The 20154-nt window shown below is 38.3% G+C and overlaps 1 protein-coding gene across 1 annotated transcript; it reads right to left on the bottom strand.

Moving 5' to 3' along the window:
* Positions 1-3647: 3647 nt before the first annotated feature.
* On the bottom strand, positions 3648-18168 carry BET1 (Bet1 golgi vesicular membrane trafficking protein). The gene is given in 4 exon segments (NM_001099157.1): positions 3648-4831; positions 6234-6290; positions 12795-12919; positions 18042-18168. Coding segments are annotated over 4 exon segments (357 nt in total). The 5' UTR covers positions 18061-18168; the 3' UTR covers positions 3648-4675.
* Between the last annotated feature and the right edge of the window lie 1986 nt (positions 18169-20154).

The following is a 20154-nucleotide window of genomic DNA, read 5'->3' on the forward strand; positions in this document are numbered from 1 at the left end:
GAAAATTCTAGTGTGTATCATAAGGTAGATGCCATGTCCTTGGCATTCAGTTCTCACCAATTTTTCAAACTGGAGGATATTTGTTTTACAATGTTGCAGTTGTCTCTGCTAGTTTTTCTTTTTAAGCATCATAGACACCTGGGTAGAATACTTACAATGGATAATGTGGTTATATTTTGCATTACCCTTTACTACTAAAGCTACAGATGATTAATTAAGCTTCTGTGAATTTTCAAGTCTAATATCAAATATATGGAATTTTTTTTTTTGGTCCAAAATATTTTATGTGCATTTTGATCTTTCTGTTCACATTGAAGATTAGGAAAGATTATTCTAAGACCTCTTTGCTGCTCTCTTCAATTCATATGGTGAGTTGAAAGAGTTTTCACAAGAGTTTTTCTCATGAAAAACTCTTCTCAAAAGGCAAACAGGTAAGACTTGAACTCCTCAGCTAACCTTCATCTATAAAGAGAAATCTTCATAAAATATCCAGAACAATTCCTACACTCTGGGAAATTAATTGGAGGGAAAACCATAGAGAATAACAGCAATCATCTACCTTTACAATATACAATTTGTATACAGTATTTGAACGACCGGAAGATGGGAGATCAATATGTGTAGCATGCATTTACCCATAAATATTGAGAAAAGAAGGTGACATATGCCATTTGAAAAACATTATTTTGGTTAATCTATCAGTTTATGTTGCCTGAGCTTTTGTCTATTAAAATTTAAGCAAGAGATTCTCATTTAAGGAACAAATAACTTCTACATTTAAAAAATGGCTTTTAAAACTATTTTTTTTTTTAATGGTACGGGGAGGGAGAAGGGAGGGGGGTTCAGGATGGGGAACACGTGTATACCCGTGGTGGATTCATATTGATGTATGGCAAAACCAATACAATATTGTAAAGTAATTAACCTCCAATTAAAGTAAAACTAATTTTATTTAGTTGTGCTGGGTCGTCCTTGCTCTGTGGGCTCTTCTCTAGTTGCAGCGAGCAGGGGCCATTCTCCAGTTGGGTGTGCAGCTTCTCATTGCTGTGCACAAGCTCTCCGGCACATGGGCTTAGGTGCCCCATGGCATGTGGGATCTTCCCTGACCAGGGACTGAAGCCACATCTGCTACTCTGGCAGGCAGACTGTTTACTACTGAGCCGCCAGGGAAGCCCTGACTTCTACATTTTTAAAAAGAATATTTATCATCAATATAACTAGTGGTGTACCAAAGCCAGTTTGTACCAGCTTATTAGAGCCAACTATCATATGTTTTCATAATTCTGTGTTCAGTGCTGTTCCATTCGGTAGCTTCAAATCAAAGGTGGTGGAAATATTTATACCATAGAAATTGAAAGTTACTAAAGCTCAGTCCCCTACCACTAACTGCAAGGAGCTGGTTTACCACTATATATCATTAAATACAGACATAAAGTGAAAAATGTTAAATTTGCTTGGAGTCAAAATATAACATTTCAATAGGGAAACATTTGTTTTCTTTTTTTTTTTTCCAGTGAAGATTATAAAATATGAATGTTTATCAAAATCCACTATGCTTTATTAAAATACTATCAGACCACACTGAAGTTCATTGGAAATAATAAATTGAATGAATAAATATGAAAAAGGAATGTGAAATAAATAAATAAGAAAAAAGAATAAATTGGTATGTGTTGTCTATTAAAATACTATGAAACTACAATGACGAAAATAGTGTGGTATTGGTACAAGGATAAAAAAATTGAGTACAGCAAAATATTATACATACACAAGAAAATGACTCTGTCATCTAACCACAATAACATATAAGGAGAGAAAGGTGTTAATATTTACTGTGGGAATAACTAATTGGTGTTTCATAAATTAAAAATAAAATCATTTGTGCCCCTTACCTCAACATTTCAAAATAGAAGAAAGTTAAATCTATATAGAAAAAGTAAAAAGAAATGAAATGTTTATAACTTTTTACCAAGCAGAAAACCTTCTAAGTTCTCTCCCTTCAAACTTCTGTTTTCAGAAAGCTGAAAAGTTTGTTGTTCTCACTCCAATAACTCAAGGTTTTTTAAAAACGAAATCCCATGATTGCTGAAGATACAAACATTAAAAAAAAACTAAATTCCAGAAAATGATGACCCTTCCCAGAAAAGACAAACAGCTGCTTATATCCCTGGTGGGATTATGGGAGAGAGAAAGCAGCCAAAATTTATCAGCAACATGTAGGCTAGCATGACATTAAAATTCCCAAGCACCTGTCCATAGACCCACAAAGGCAACAGCCATCATTGAGTGCCAGGAACCCATTCGAAGTTCTTTACAAGGAATATCATTTATTTATCACAATAACTCTATGAATGTATTACTGCTACCTATATATGATTATTTTTGCTTTACAAATAAAGTAACTGAGGTGGAGAGGTCATCAGATCAAAGTTATGACATGAATAGGGGAGCCAGGATTTACGCTCAGGCAGTGGGACTGCATAGCTTTCAGTCTTACTATGCTTTTGTGTTTCCCAGTAAATACTGAGTCAAAGTTTGTTCATCAATATGGCCTGATAAAGTTATTTACTGATTGAATGAACCCAAATTATCAAGCACTTTTCCCACGTTTTCTACAAGGATGCAAACTCAAGACACAAAATGAGAAATTTAAGAGCACTGAAAAATCAGGGAAACTAGGTTGATGGAAATAGATGGTTTTTATGGGTGCAGGTGCTATAGTTTTCTGCTCCCAAATTCTGATGTTTAAAATGTTGCCTATTTAACAACTCTTCTCTGCTTAAGTAGTATACAAGAATTAATTTGCATGTTAAAGTCTATCAGTATTATGTATAATTCTCTCTTTCCTCATTGTGGAAACCTATGCCTGGTATAGGGGATTCCCTGGTGGCTCTGACGGTAGACTCTGCCTGCAATGCAGGAGACCTGGGTTTGATTCCTGGGTCAGGGAAGACTCCCTGGAGAAGAAAATGGCAAGCCGCTCCAGTATTCTTGCCTGGAAAATCCCATGGACGGAGGAGCCTGGCGGGCTACAGTCCATGGGGTTGCAAAAAGTCAGACATGACTGAGTGACTCCACTTTCATGCCTGGTATCCATAGGGGATGGGGCAGGTAAATTAAAGTTTCTACCATTTGGACCAACTCCTAGTGAAATAACTAGATATTTTTCAGAAAAAATCTAGAGACTTGAGATTTTTCTGAAGCTTCCTTTATCATTTAAAGCACAGGGTTTACAGTATATCACCCACCAAACAACCTACAAGTCTCATGTTTGAATAAAAATAATAATATGAATATTTTGCTTATTCAGTTATTACAATCAACCTCCCAGACACCAAGAGCAATAAAGTCCTTTTCAATTTAGCAATGAGTTTGTAAAGGATTATGAAAATATTAGAACTTTCCCATATTTGATGTTTTCCCAAAATTTTATTTCCGGAAGTACTTTTTCTTAGGGGTCCCCAAGCAGAAGGAAGAAAGAATTAAATAGATTTTTGAAATTGTTGTCATGATTTATCTCGTTTGTTTGAACCAAGTAGTGAAATAATACATTAAGCTTTTCTGAGTTTGTTGTGAGTTTTCAGAACCACTTCTTGGTTTGTGGGGGAAAAAAAAGACTTGAACAAAGAAGCAACAAAGTCAATTAATATATTTTACTAAAAGTTTTATTTTTGAAGCCCATCAATGAGCAAATTCCAAAACAGTAGCAATACAGACAATTTCACAACATTTTGACATCTACTTAGCAGTCCATTTTTGCAAATGTTTCCTATAAACAAATACACTGGATTAAAACAACTGTGCCCTTAACCCCAAGTTCAATGCCTGAGTATTTATTTTGAGCACATAATAAAGCAGAGGCAATTACTTTTCCTGAACATTTTATTTCCATTCAGAGCTTAGCAATTACTTTAGCTTCACATTATTCTGTCATAAATGATAACCAAATGGCCTGAGTGGCTAAAATCATAAAACTATTATAAGCCAAGTCAATGTTATATATATATAAAGTTAATATAAAATGACAACTATACTGGTACACACTTGTTTTGGATCCTACTAGAAATATGCCAAAATAACAAGTTTTAGTAAAGACTGAGGTCCTTGGGTAGAGGGGGGGAAGAAGAGTCCTATCATCAAAAATTATTAGGAAAACTGCAGGTTAAAAAAAAATCAGCCTACAATTTAAACAAAATAAAGGAGGAAAGAAGAGTACAACATTGGGGCGATGACAATCCAGGAAACACACTCCTCATCCATCACAGACTTGCTCACCACCTCAAGAGCACAGCACCAGGCTCTTTAGGCACTGCTACTCTCCCAGTAAGTCTCTTTATGTGGAACAGAAACCTACATTTATGATCACAACAGAATTTTATAACTGCTCTTTCATCTCACAGCAAAAAACAGGGAAAAAGTGTTAGGGCCAGAGTGAACCTCAGAACATCTCAGTACCCCTGAAAATAGGGGCAAAAAGTGAATCATTAAGAAACAGTATCCAAAGAGCACTGTATTATCTGGTGTGATTTATAAAACAAGATTCAGTACTCTTTGATGGGAATAGCCATAGTAGCTGAAATTTAGGAATGTTTTGATGCTGATTTTTTTTTTTTTTACTGATGTGGTACTCCAAGCTGTTAAGTTGGAACAAATTCCAAACTCACACTGACTCGCATCACCTCAGTTTAATAATCCAGTAAATGACAAAAAAGACAAATAATGAGAACAGCATCATATAGCAGAGCAACTTCGTTTGGCTTCCTCTGGATAAAAGCTTCAGTTTTCCCATAGTTTTACCTAGAAATCCAGTTGTAGAATCAAACTGTGAATCCTGTGAGGAAAAAAGGAAAACATAATGGTTGGATTCTAACATTCTACATATGCATATTTGAGTAATTTAATATACAGTTATTAGAATACACTTTTAATGACATATTCTGGAGCCTGTGTATAACTTGGATAATCAACCTGATTACTCCATGCAAAATAATTTTCTCAATAAATAAGCTCTTTCATTATCCAATAAACATTTTTTCAGCTCCAGAGTAATTCAAAATCCCAAAGTATTTAGGTCTTATTCCAATTATGTGGATTAAAAAACATTAACAATAAAAGTAAGAGGTTCATCTACCATCACACAGGTTTCCCCCTCATTTTGTTGGAGGTATCACTCTCCAAGGTTAAATTCCCAGTACAGCAATTTATCCACTGAATATGGTTAGCAGTTAAATCTACCTTTACTTTTCAGACCCTTTTGTTTAGGAAGCTGACTTCGAAGGTCAGCAGAATCTATTAAAAGTTAAGAGCCTATCATGCAGCGGTAGTAAACTGTGGCAAAGACTTCAAATATGGATGGGGAAAAGCTGCCACATTAAAACACAGCTAGAAAAGTCCTGAAGGGGAGAGAACTGCGCATGATTTGGAAAGACCGCACTTTTTTAGAAATCTCAATAACCTGGGATGTAAGGTCCTGACATAACGATAGCCTCTGTACAGTTCAGGTTCTGGGCAGCTTAAGCACTTTACATGAATAGTTCTTCCCTAGGGCTATGCAACAGAATCACCTGGGATGTAAAATATTATCAAAATACATATACCGAGCGACGCCCCCTCCCTAAAACTCTCAATCAGTATATTTCAAGTGAGAACCAGGCATGGATATTTTCAAAGTTCCTCAAGTGAGTCTCATGTACAACCTTCACTAGAAAATTTTCAGTGCAATATTCATTTTTAAATAGTACAATTTTAAAAGCATTTGAAGAAACTAGGGACGGTCCAGAGGAGTTTGACGTCCAAAATGAACAGTAAGGAATAAAAAGAGCCTCTAGCAAGGAAAGGCATACCTTACTGAGCTTGCTTAGAGAGAAAAGGCTTGGGGATGTTACTATATTCAGTCCTATTGACTCGTTCACAGTGATCCTTAGGAGATCAAGCAGAAGACAGGTTTACATTAAGTGAAAGACATTTGGTTGACTGGATATAAAGCATTTACTTGGCAGTCTATATCCGCTGAGATCTTAAAGACAGCTTGAAATAGTCATTGTCCCGAGTCTCTAACAGTGTTCTAAATACAAGATAAAATATACACTCACTCCTACCTCCTCCTCCTACTCATGTGGGTTAGGCGAGATGAAAAATGTAAAAATAGGGCAGAAACAACTCTTAGAGTTATTCCAAGCCAAATTTGAGAATATCCAGTCAAGTTTCTTAAAGTTAAAATCATAACCACTTACCATTTCAGCTAATAATTTATTTTGATGTTTAACTTCATGCCCTATTTCAATGGAAAGCTACAAAGAAGAAAGCATAAACATTATTACTTACCTAAATGTTTTTAAGTGTTATAAACTAAAAACAACAATGCCATTCTAAGCATAAATGTTTTCTCAAATAAAACTGTCTTAAAAATATAAAGTATACTTTATTCTTTGGTTATTTTTCCCACTGAAATTAATAAAAACTAACTTAGAAATTAAATGTCCACTTTTAAATGATGGGTGTATCTAAGAAGTCATAACAAAGAAAATTAGAAAATATCTGTAGCAGAATAAAAGTGAAGAGAATTTATCAGAATTTGTTGCATGCAGTGAAGCTGATCAATGCAATTAAATTCAACATGGAATCTTGAATAAGGGATGAAAACAAATAATGAACACTAGCATAAAATTTTGTGAAATTTGGATAAAAGCTGTAGTTAATAACACTGTATCATATGTTAATTTCCTTTTTTTTTTAACATAGTATATATGGGGTTTTTAAAGTATCTTTGATATTAAGTTCTCAGTTTGATATTAACTTCACATTTAAATGCTTTGCTCTCTGCAATCACCCTGTTTTTTCGATCTTTTAACTTTGTTGAGGCTTTCAATGGCCAAGTCAAAGATCTCTCTTGGGAAATGTCCCATTGCACTTGAAAATATGTGGGTTATTTTCAAATATCTTTTGATACTGATCTCTAACATAATTCCACAGTGGTAAGAGAACAGACACTGTATGATTTCAATACCTTTAGGCCATCAAGTTTCTGCACTTGGTCTTATCCTCTGGATATGCTTCAGTGTCTCCTAGTTTATAGTCTATGGGAACTTGATAGAATTCATATCATTATGTGTGAAAACTGTATAAATCTTAATTATATTGAATTGGCTCACAGTGTTTTCAAGTCTACTATATCGTTCTACTTTTCTGTCCATTCTATTCATTTTTGAGAGTTTGATAGTGAAAATTCAACTAAAAGTCTTAATCTACATAATTAATTGTAATATATAGTGGAAATATTATTCATTCTGTATTTTCCAAGTCTCCTATAAAGTTACCTTAGTTTCATAATTAAAAAGAAAACCAATTTAGAATCTCTATTCCTTCTCAACTATAGACATTGTCTCTCTGTTCTTCATTTTGATTTAAACTTAATATTCAATTCCATCTTTTAATTTAGGTACATGTTTCTTTCCTGTCCTCTTATCCTTGAATTCTTTTTTCTCTCTTTATATCATTCACACAATAGCATTTGTTTGTATATTTCTTCATTTACATTTTAAAAATGTTATCTAAGTTCCCATATTAAGTTCAGATATAAGTAATATTTTCCTAATGAATGTGACATTACTTTGACTATAAGCCTAAATTAATTATTTCTTTAGATTGTAAAGGTATTGTTTCTTCAAAATTTGATAACAAATTGGAAAAAATTTACAAGTTAGTGTTACCCACATCATGAAGCTATGCAAAGAAGAGGCTGAGTCTGAATGAAGATTCAAATCAAAACCTATCTAATACTTCATATGATAAATTCATCAAAGACTTCACTTCTAAAATAGCTGAATAAATACACTACTACTAAATCTTGGAAACTACTAAAAATCATGGTAAACCACTGCAAATATTGTCCTCAACTTATTTTGTAAGTATCTGGGGTAATATCAACACAAAATCATTCTAGGATTCTATAGATCAGAATATAAGCTTTTCCACAAAATTTAACAATTCAGAAATAATAAAGCAACTATGAAACTAGCCAGCCCAAATCGCCGAACTACTTTTACAACTGTCATTCATGCCAAGGAAAGAAATATGCATGAGAAAAAGGCTTTCTTCTAACAAGGAGCCTAAAATATCAATATTGGAATTAAAAAAAATCATTTAATTCTTAATTTCCTCCAAAATGTTGTATTTTCTAAGTTATTAACATTATACAATATTGCTTAGTTCATAGATCAACTCCTTTTGATTTAATTAGACCTTGAAAACAATACTCATTTCAGGAGATAACAGTCTCTAGGCTGAAATACAATTCAATTTTCCAAAGACTAATGAACTATCAATTAAGTTTTGGCAACATAAGCTTCCAATGAATGCTCTATAAGTGTACCACACATGTTTATTTTAAGGCATAATCAAAACTGTCTTTTTGTAATTCCTTTATTTTATTTAATACATATTAACTCAATACACTATAAGGAAATACGTTAAGTGCTATGCAGAATGTAAAACTACAGTAGAAAACGCTGTATTCTGATAATTTTTTTTTACATACAAATAATTCCAATGCAGATCGTTATGCAATAAGTGCTACAGAAATGGTACAAATGATCTTACGTTCACAAGGAAAAGGTTAGGTTTATGTGGTGATCAGGTGAAGCCTGGAGGAGAGAAGGTGAAAAGAAGAGATGGAGCCTTTCAGATGGGTAAGACTTCAGCCAGGGTCAGGAGGGAGAGGGTGCCCTAGGCAAGGGGACTGCATGACCCAAGATGCAGGAGTGGGAGGGCGACAGCGCGCACAGGGCACGAGGGATGCACAAATCCGTCTGGCGGCAGCACGCACACATTCTAAAGCACAGGAGGTGAGGTCTAAAACGCTGGGGCAATCTCTGCAGAACCTGTCTCATCAAGCTACAGAGTGGGAACTTCATTTCTTACATCAGGGGACGCCACTAAGACTTCTGGGAGTGTAGAATGCAATTTAAAAAATACTCTAAAAACCAAGGAGATGACTGTGATGATGACTGGGTGTAGCTCAGACCAAAACATACGAAAAATGGGAAACAGGTTAAAAGGCTTTCCCAATAGTCCACTGATGAAAACCCGGGCAAAGTATTAGAAACAGGAAGGTCAAAATAGGAACAGTAGAGAGAAAGAACATAGGACTTGGTGACTGACACGAGGTTCAAAGGCAAAAACACAAAAGACTGAGATTTGTAGCTTTTTGAGACTAGAAGAAGAAAAGTCAAAAGATGGGCTGCTTGGGGGTGGAAGGTAGAATGCTCTGAGATATTACTACATTGTAATTGTACTGTAGTATTGCAAAATACTACAAGCAGTATTTTAGATTTAACCACCAAAAAAAGCTGAAGTTAAAAAAAAAAAAAATATATATATATATATATAACTTCAGCTTTTTTTGGTGGTTAAATATATATATATATATATTTATATATATAAATATATACACACCATAAGTTTTGACATTTTCTAATCTGTACTCAGATTGTGTTTAAATTTTGAGTCACGTTGCTAAAACTTAACTGATATTTCATTAGTTTTTGGAAAGTAGAATTGTATTCAGTCTGGAGACTGTTACATTCTGAAATTAATATTATTTTCAAGGTCTTAATAAATAAATAGGAATTGATTATTGAACTAACAATATCATATAATGTTAATAATTTGGAAAATACAACATTTAGAGGAAATTAAGAATTACTTGAGTTTTAATACCAATATTGATAATTTAGGCTCCTTATTAAAAGAAAGCTTTTTTTCTCATGGAAATTTCTTTCCCTGGAATAAATGACAGTTGTATTAAAGAAAGTACAGTACTTGCATGCAATCACAAAAACGTAAGAATGATCTGTTTGTTTTGAAGGCACACCATTCAATATCACAGTAATCCATGTCTATGCCCCGACCAGTAACACTGAAGAAGCTGAAGTAGCTGAAGCAGAATGGTTCTATGAAGACCTACAAGGCCTTTTAGAACTAACACCCAAAAAAGATGTCCTTTTCATTATAGGGGACTGGAATGCAAAAGTACGAAGTCAAAAAACACCTGGAGTAACAGGCAAATTTGGCCTTGGAGTACAGAATGAAGCAGGGCAAAGGCTAATGTAGTTCTGCCAAGAGAACGCACTGGTCATAGCAAACACCCTCTTCCAACAACACAAGAGAAGACTCTACACATGGACATCACCAGATGGTCAACACCAAAATCAGACTGATTATATTCTTTGCAGCCGAAGATAGAGATGCTGTATACAGTCAGCAAAAACAAGACCAGGAGCTGACTGTGGCTCGGATCATGAACTCCTTATTGCCAAATTCAGACATTGAAGAAAGTAGGGAAAACCACTAGACCATTCAGGTATGACCTAAATCATATCCCTTATGATTATACAGTGGAAGTGAGAAATAGATTTAAGGGACTAGATCTGATAGACAGAGTGCCTGAAGAACTACAGATGAAGGTTCGTGACATTGTACAGGAGATGGGAATGAAGACCATCCTCAAGAAAAAGAAATGCAAAAAAGCAAAATGGCTGTCTGAGGAGGCCTTACAAATAGCTGTGAAAACAAGGGAAGTGAAAAGCAAAGGAGAAAAGGAAAGATATAGGCATCTGAATGCAGAGTTCCAAAGAATAGCAAGAAGAGATAAGAAAGCCTTCCTCAGTGATCAGTGCAAAGAAATAGAGGAAAACATTAGACTGGGAAAGAATAGAGATCTCTTCAAGAAAATTAGAGATAGCAAGGGAACTTTTCATGTAAAGATGGGCTCAATAAAGGACAGAAATGGTATGGACCTAACAGAAGCAAAAGATATTAAGAAGAGGGAGCAAGAATACACAGAAGAACTGTTCAGAAAAGATCTTCATGACCCAGATAATCACGATGCTGTGATCACTCACCTAGAGCCAGACATCCTGGGATGTGAAGTCAAGTGGGCCTTAGGAAGAATCACTATGAACAAAGCTAGTGAGGTGATGGAACTCAAGTTAAGCTATTTCAAATCCTAAAAGATGATGCTGTGAAAGTGCTGCACTCAATATGCCAGCAAATTTGGACAACTCAGCAGTGGCCACAGGACTGGAAAAGGTCAGTTTTCATTCCAATCCCCAAAAAAAGGTAATGCCAAAGAATGTTCAAACTACTGCATAACTGTACTCATCTCACACGCTAGCAAAGTAATGCTCAAAATTCTCCAAGCCAGGCTTCAGCAATACATGAACCATGAACTTCCATATGTTCAAGTAGGATTTAGAAAAGGCAGAGGAACCAGGGATCAAATTGCCAACATCTGTTGGATAATCGAAAAAGCAAGAGAGTTCCAGAAAAACATCTATTTCTGCTTTATTAACTATGCCAAAGCCTTTGACTATGTGGATCACAATAAACTGTGGAAATTTTTGAAAGAAATGGGAATACCAGTCCACCTAACCTGCCTCCTGTGAAATCTGTATCCAGATCAAGAAGCAACAGTTAGAACTGGACATGGAACATGGGTCCAAATAGGAAAAGGAGTATGTCAAGGCTGTATATTGTCACCCTGCTTATTTAACTTTTATGCAGAGTACATCATGAGAAATGCTGGGTTGGAAGAAGCACAAGCTGGAATAAAGATTTCTGGGAGAAATATCAGTAACCTCAGATATGCAGATGACACCACCCTTATGGCAGAAAGTGAAGAGGAACTAGAGAGCCTCTTGATGAAAGTGAAAGAGGAGAGTGAAAAAGTTGGCTTAAAGTTCAACATTCAGAAAACTAAGATCATGGTATCCAGTCCCATCACTTCATGGCAAATAGATGGGGACACAGTGGAAACAGTGGCTGACTTTAATTTTTGGGCTCCAAAATCACTGCAGATGGTGACTGCAGCCATGAAATTAAAAGACACTTACTCCCTGGAAGGAAAGTTATGACCAACCTAGACAGCGTATTATAAAGCAGAGACATTACTTTGTCAACAAAGGTCCGTCTAGTCAAGGCTATGGTTTTTCCAGTGGTCATGTATGGATATGAGAGTTGGACTGTAAAGAAAGCTGAGCGCCGAAGAATTGATGCTTTTGAACTGTGGTGTTGGAGAAGACTCTTGAGAGTCCCTTGGACTGCAAGGAGATCCAACCAGTCCATTCTGAAGGAGATCAGCCCTGGGATTTCTTTGGAAGGACTAATGCTAAAGCTGAAACTCCAATACTTTGGCCACCTGATGTGAAGAGTTGACTCATTTGCAAAGACCCTGATGCTGGGAAAGATTAAGGGCAGGAGGAGAAGGGGACGACAGAGGATGAGATGGTTGGATGGCATCACCGACTCAATGGACATGAGTTCGGGTAAACTCCACGAGTTGGTGATGGACAGGGAGGCCTGGCGTGCTGCAGTCCATGGCGTCACAAAGAGTCGGACACAACTAAGTGACTGAACTGAATTTAGGTGATTTGGGCTATCTAGGTGCTTTATTATCCCTGAATTGTTAAATCTAGGGGGAAAGCGCATATCACTGAACTATACCGTTTTGTGGGACTAAATCCCCTATGCCAGTAAAAATAAACATTTTTAAACTGTTTTAATTTGTACTGGAGTACAGCCAATTAACAATATTGTGACAGTGCAGGTGAACTGCCAAGGGACTCAATGGATACACATGTATCCGTTCTCCTGCATACAACCCTCTCATCCAGGCTGCCACACACATTGAGCAGAGTTCCCTGTACTATACACTAAGTCCTTGTTGGTTATCCATTTTAAATATAGCAGCGTGTACATGTCATGTACAAACTGAAAAGTACCTGTTATATACTTACAGATTTTATCGCAGTTACTTTGTTTCTCAGACTTTCCGTGAGTCTCTCGTTCTCCTCTTCACAGGCACTATACCCACTATTAGGATAGCCATAGTTCCCATAGTTGCCAGGGGGTACTCCTTCACCTGCAAGGATCAGTTCCGAGCAGAGTTGTAGCAAAAACAAGTCCCTTCTGAAACCCTGACTAGAAAGAACTGAAAAAGACCCCTGGAGGCTGCTGGCAGACAGACCAGGTATGTCTGTAATACTCACACTCCAAATGAACTTTAAAAATTAATAACCAGTGCCAGTGCACCAGCCCCAAGCATCCAGGATCGTGTATCGAACCTGGACTGGCAACTCGTTTCATACATGATATTATACATGTTTCAATGTCATTCTCCCAGAGGGATGGTATGGAGAGGGAGGAGGGAGGAGGGTTCCGGATGGGGAACACATGTATACCTGTGGCGGATTCATTTTGATATTTGGCAAAACTAATACAATATTATAAAGTTGAAAAATTAAATAAAATTAAAAAAAAATAAAAATTAATAACCAAACAGAGTTCAGAACAACTCTAATAACCTCTCTTAAGCAAAGGATACTGAATTCAGCTCAATAAGCATTTGTTGACTGCTTACTGATTGCCCATAAAACTGTGAAATACACACTGATATATAAGGGTATTCTGGACATATTTCCTGCTCTCTAGAACTACACCATTAAACACACACCCCTAAAATTAGTAACATCAACTACCTATGGAAGAATCTTGGCTGTGCAGGGAAAGGCAGAGACAGGATAATACAACAGGACGGAGTTAATGGTAGAGGGAAGGTCCTTTATGGGCAGCTCTTTTAAACAGAAGCGAGCGAAAATAACTTATGGAGAATATTAACTCAGATTTAAGAGGAAGACTCATTCATTCTTCAACAAATACTTGATAAACTATCATGCATCAGATCCCTTGTTCTTTCTAGGTGCTATCAATACTTTTCAGAGCTCTTCTTCTAGGGAAGAACATTGGGATACAGGACAACAGTCCCAGGCACTGCCCAATATAACTTGATATTCATCAGGCACTCCAACAGGTGGAGTGAGCCTTGAACAGTGAATACATGTACTAACACGTTGGAGGACTGAGAAAGGAAAGCATAGTTGAGGGTATTATTTAACTGCATTTAAAAGAGAAAAAAAAAACTGTTGACAATTTTCTCAGTGAAATAAGAGAAAAGCCTGTCTTTGAAAAATGGTGATCTTTTGGGGGAAAAAAACTGTAGAGAATAATGGAGGAAAATAACTGGGGTTGTACAGGATTACTACAGGGGTAAAGCAATTGTGGCTGAGGCAATTATACTGTAGTGGGATTTTTCACCTGGATGTGTGATTTTTCTGCAGAAAAACTGATCAGCCTATATCAGCCCATGAGAACCTGGAGGGTTAGACTGAAACAAGAGTTGGAGTGCAGTGCTGGGGCTGCTGAAGAACAGAGCCCCAAGACGTTGCGATTCCTTGTCAAAAGAGTAGGTGATATATATGGATTCTGGGGACTAGACTGGACAAGGATTGTACTGGCAATGGAAGCCCGGCTCTGTGGAGGAAAGGGATAATACAGAGACTAGAGGCCTCCATCTACTCAGAGTGAATGAAGTGGCTCTGACAGTAAGATGGAAGTGCAGAAAGTAGCAGGCATCACTGGTGACTGATGGAAGTGTCGGAAAGTGAACAGAAAGCTCTTTCCAGGCATAGTAAAACTCACTTTCTCTAAAAAGCAAAATCCTCTTTTGAATTCTTACAGTTCTGACTATACATAACACTAATATCATGCTCTGGACTGCACTCCAAGGGCAGAAACTAAATTTGTTCTGCCCATGGCTATAGATCCCCCCCAAACATATATACACAGCAAGGCATAGCCAGTAAATACGTGTAAATGAACCAACTAATGAACAGAATCTGAAATCAGTTATTCAGCTTTGAATGTGTCTGCCTTTGTCAACAGTGGGGTCATAAGCTTCTTTGAGGACAAAAGCGGCGTCTCAGCCTGTTTCTGTATCCCTGTATCTAACAAGTACTTCGAGCAGGAGACACACAATCTCTGCCACCACAAAAACCACAACAAAATGTTAAACAAGTATATTACTGAGGAGAAAGAGTTGCCTTCCTCAAATTTCCAATTGCTGATCCATCATCTACAAAGTTCTCTAAGTGTGCCATTGTACAACGTAAGGACAAGTGACTACACATAATATTTCCCTCTACTCAACAGTTAAAAGAATCATTTAAAAAATGCATTCTCATCCTATTCACCAATGATATGCTATACAAAGTCTACTTTAATAAAGACCAAAATCCTTAAAGGAAATAAAAATCTCTTCATATTTTATACGATTAATATGCTACATAAATAATGTTCACCCAGTAAGTCATTACTGACTGGTTGAATTAACCACTTGACAACTTCCCCAAGGAATTCAGTTCTAAATTAGTGGCTATTTGTTTCCATTTCCTTCATTATTATTTTTGCATATCTTATTTTTATTTTTAGAGTTCTTCTGCACTGTTCCATTTATTAAAAGTGAAATTCCCATTTTATTTATTGTCCAGAAAGCTTTCAAAGCACCTTCTCCTATTAAAGAGTTAATCTTCCCCCACACTATCATCCATTCCCAGTATTTAAAAAAAAAAAATCAAAAGTTAGGAGTTGTTATTCCAAGTTTAGCCACTTGTTTTGTGACTTACTGGCATGAAAATTTGTAGGAAAGCTAATGGGGGTCAAAGATAATCCTCACACTGTGTCCATAAGCAAATGCTACTTCTGCATAATTTGTATCATAAATGAACCGAGTCACTTAGACAGTCATGTGAACTGTGGGCCTGCAGAGGGAAATGGCAACCCAGTCCAGTATCCTTGCCTGGAAAATTCCCTGGACAGAGGAGTCTGGCGGGCTATAGGTCTTGGGGTCACAAAGAGTTAGGCCCGACTGAGGCACCAAGCATGCAGATGAAGTGCGGGGGGCTTCTCTACATGAATATTTATCAGATTAATGACCCCAATACACATTGATACTTAAAAAAGAAAAAAAGCTCTTGTCACATCATGTCACATCACTCCAATGTAATTTACAACAACAGACACCTAAGGAATCATCTTTCCTCCTCTCAACTACAGGGGAGTTTAAAAACAAACTAAAACAAAAACACTCTATCCTAGAGATTCTAACTTAGTTGGTCTGGGCTGGGGTCCAGGTATTCAAGCCTTAAAAGCTCTCTAGGTGATTCTAGTGCACAGTCAGGGCTCAGAACCACCATCTCTCAAGTTCTTCTCTCTGCACTTTCACAGCATACTGCTGCACAAAACTTTCAAAAAGGCCCAAAGACCTACTGATGAGATCCAAATTCTTTGACCTGGTACTCAAAGGTCTCCACATGGTTGGTTCTGGTTCTATGTCTCCTACTTCAACCGAATTGGTTTAATCATAATCCCTTAAACACATTATTCATAATTCTAGATTCTAGTCCTACAATTGTTTTGGTGCAAGGAGAGGGTCACCCTTCCAACTGGAAACAAACTCTCCTACACTTTGCTATTTAAGCTGCAGTTGAGGCTTCTATGTCCACACAAATTACCAAGCACTCTCTGTGAAATCCCTGGGATATTCACGGCCTGTAGAACTTATTTGGTATTTGGTTGTATAGCTACCACCTTGTACTATAACTTATCTTTGTACATATTTCTACTCCTCAACTAGATTAGAAGCTTGGGGAACATGAACAGAGCTACACAGGACTGCGTGTGAGTGCTCAGTCCTGACTGACTCTTTGTGACCCCATGGACTGTAGCCCGCCAGGCTCCTCTGTCCATGGGATTTTCCAGGCAAGAATACTGGAGTGGGTTCTTTCTTCAGGGGATCTTCCTGACCCAGGGATCGAACCTGCATCTCGTGTGCACCTCCAGCACTGGCAGGTGGATTCTCTACCACTAAGCCACAGGGAAGCCACAGAGGACTGTATACCTACAGCTTACGCAAATACACAATAAATGTTTGCTGTCATTAATGATAAAAAGGAAACTCATTTAGGCATATAAAACTACACTTACCCATGGTGGATTCATGTTGATGTATGGCAAAACCAATATTGTGAAGTAAAAAAATAAATAAATAATAAAAATGCAGTACACACACACACAAAAAACTATACTTGTTCAAAATGAGTTATTTTTTTTTCTATACAATTTACCCAGCCAATTTTCCTTTTATGACCCAAGTATTCACAAAAACTACATTTTTCAAGAGCTTTTTCTCATACTATAATTTACTAATCACTGTACATGCCTAGAGTTACTGGCAACTTTCACTAACTTTAAATACCTGACACTTTTGAATAACTTTTTTTCCATCGAATTATAAGAATTGAAAAAGGTAACAAACATTATCCTTTTTCAAGTATTTCATATACTTTCTCAGGTCTACTGTATACTAATATGGCAGGTTTCTTCTTCTCTTTTTTCCCAGTCATCTCTTAATAGTTCCAGAACCAGAAAATGCTGTTTTAATGGATTTGTGCTGTAACAGCCCACTGTAAATTCTTGTGCCTAATTTGTTCTGCTGCTTGGTGAACTACTTTCTAGGCCAAAAGTCAAGAACAAATGCTAAGTCACCAGGTATTACTACATTCTACCGTCTTACCAGTGGAACAAGGGTGAGATAAGAAATGTTCTGGGTAAAATGGCCTTTGACTCCGAAGATCCACATCACGGCCTTTAACAAAAATGACACTTGGGTTTACCTGTGAAACTCACTGTTACCAGGCTAATACGGTTATTATCAGTGTGCTTTGCATGCAACAGTCTTCAAACTTCACTTCTGAAGAAACTAACATTAGGTCCAGTAGAGAGAAGCGAAGACAGACTTCAGCAACTATGGAAACTCAGCAATTTCCATAACCGCGCTCAGTCAGTAACACTACAAAAAAACTCCTCACTGCGTTGGTACCTGTACATACCTCACCCCGAGTTCTCCACTATTCCATCTAAACCTACCATCCATAACTTGAGACAGAACCAAACTTAAGGAACCCCCTAGGATCTGGAACAAACGGTGGTGTTTCCACTTGACACCACTTCCAAAGACTCCTCCATACACCCTGCTCTCTGCCTCAGGTTCCACAGACAAGAGGCCAGTCCGATTTCCCCCCCGCGCCCCTGCGCCCAGCACCGCCAGTTCTAGGGTCCCGGAACTTCGAATCTCAGCCTCTTCTTACCCAGGCCTGCACGCCTCATCCTGCCAGAGGAGCGGGGGAAAAGGCGAGCAGAGGGGTGGGTAGGAAGAGGCCAAGGACCACCTCAGGACCAGTGCCCGGCGAAACAGCAACTTCTTCCTCCAATGCGCCACGACATCAATAGAGTCTAAACACCGCGCTGGCTGATGGCGTCATCCAAGGCGCTTACTGGCGCCCTGCGCAGCGGCTTGAACGGCATTCTGGGAAATATAGTTCGCCGCCGAGGCCGACCGTGAGGCCGGGACTTGGAGTGAACCCGGGTGAAGAAGTGGGCGGGGCTCCCGGCAAAGGGGCGCGTCTGCTTCAGCTGCCACTCAGGACCTGGGACTCAGACTCCGGACCTGGGACCCTGGATCTCCGCTCCTGGACTGGCTCTTTCTCTCAGCTGCCGGACCCCGAATTTAAATCAGTACATCTGTCTTTCCCAGACCATGAGAGGATGGTTAACTTCTCTTTCCTGATTCCGCCTCTCACTGCCTGTCACCACGAGTTAGTTCAGGTAAAGTCGAAGAAAACTTTATCCAAGTTTCTGGTCTCACACATAAGTAATCTAAGAGCCATTGAAGGGACGGAAGAGGGGTAGCCAGTTGGTGCCCGGGTCACCCAGTGGTGTAGAGTAAAACCAAGCCCCTAGTACTAGGATCCTGCTCCATTGAACTAGTCGATCAAATTAGTAACTGGGTCTCCTCAGAGGCAGTGGAGGTTTCATTTGCTTTACTGAGTTGGTTGCATTTCTAGAAAGAATAACAGCCATTAGTTAAGGGACTGAAAGACCCTTAAACATCCCCCTACTTAGATCTTTTAAACTTAGACAAAGGATACCAAAATCCGTCTAGTCAAGGCTATGGTTTTTCCAGTGGTCATATATGGATGTGAGAGTTGGACTGTGAAGAAGGCTGAGCGCCAAAGAAGTGATGCTTTTGAACTGTAGTGTTGGAGAAGACTCTTGAGAGTCCCTTGGACTGCAAGGAGATCCAACCAGTCCATTCTGAAGGAGATCAGCCCTGGGATTTCTTTGGAAGGAATGATGCTAAAGCTGAAACTCCAGTACTTTGGCCACCTCGTGCGAAGAGTTGACTCATTGGAAAAGACTGTGATGCTGGGAGGGATTGGGGGCAGGAGGAGAAGGGGACGCCAGAGGATGAGATGGCTGGATGGCATCACCAACTTGATGGACATGAGTCTGAGTGAACTCCGGGAGTTGGTGATGGACAGGGAGGCCTGGTGTGCTACGATTCATGGGGTCGCAAAGAGTCGGACACGACTGAGCGACTGAACTGAACCGAAGGTGCCAATTTAAAGAGTTTATAAGCTTGTTGGTGGAGGTGGAGTAGTACTGGAAAGGTGATTATTCCTAGAATGTCATTGTACCTCACAGGATTATGGTGAGGATTGAATGAGAAATTAAAAAAAAAAAGAATCTGATACACAGTAGATGAACAAAGGCATTGGATCCTTGCAGTTTTATCATTGCTGCTGTATGACAGTGAGATAATCTCTGTATTAGAGAGTTCTGAGAAGGAAATCTCTGATCACTTCAGTCAGTTCAGTTCAGTTCAGTCACTCAGTCATGCCCGACTCTTTGTGACCTCATGAACCGCAGGACGCCAGGCCTCCCTGTCCATCACCAGCTCCCGGAGTCTACCCAAACCCATGTCCATTGAGTCAATGATGCCATCCAACCATCTCATCCTCTGTCGTCCCCTTCTCCTCTTGCCCTTAATCTTTCCCAGCATCAGGGTCTTTGCAAATGAGTCAGCTCTTCCCATCAGGTGGCCAAAGTATTGGAGTTTCAGCTTCAACATCAGTCCTTCCAATGCACACCCAGGACTGATCTTTAGAATAGACTGGTTGGATCTCCTTGCAGTCCAAGGGACTCTCAAGAGTCTTCTCCAACACCACAGTTCAAAAGCATCAATTCTTCAGCGCTCAGCTTTCTTCACAGTCCAACTCTCACATCCATACATGACTACTGGGAAAATCATAGCCTTGACTAGATGGACCTTTGTTGACAAAGTAATGTCTCTGCTTTTTAATATGCTGTCCAGGTTAGTCATAACTTTGCTTCCAAGGAGTAAGCGTCTTTTAATTTCAT

Source organism: Bos taurus, chromosome 4, assembly GCF_002263795.3.
Source record: "Bos taurus isolate L1 Dominette 01449 registration number 42190680 breed Hereford chromosome 4, ARS-UCD2.0, whole genome shotgun sequence".
NCBI lineage: Eukaryota > Metazoa > Chordata > Mammalia > Artiodactyla > Bovidae > Bos > Bos taurus.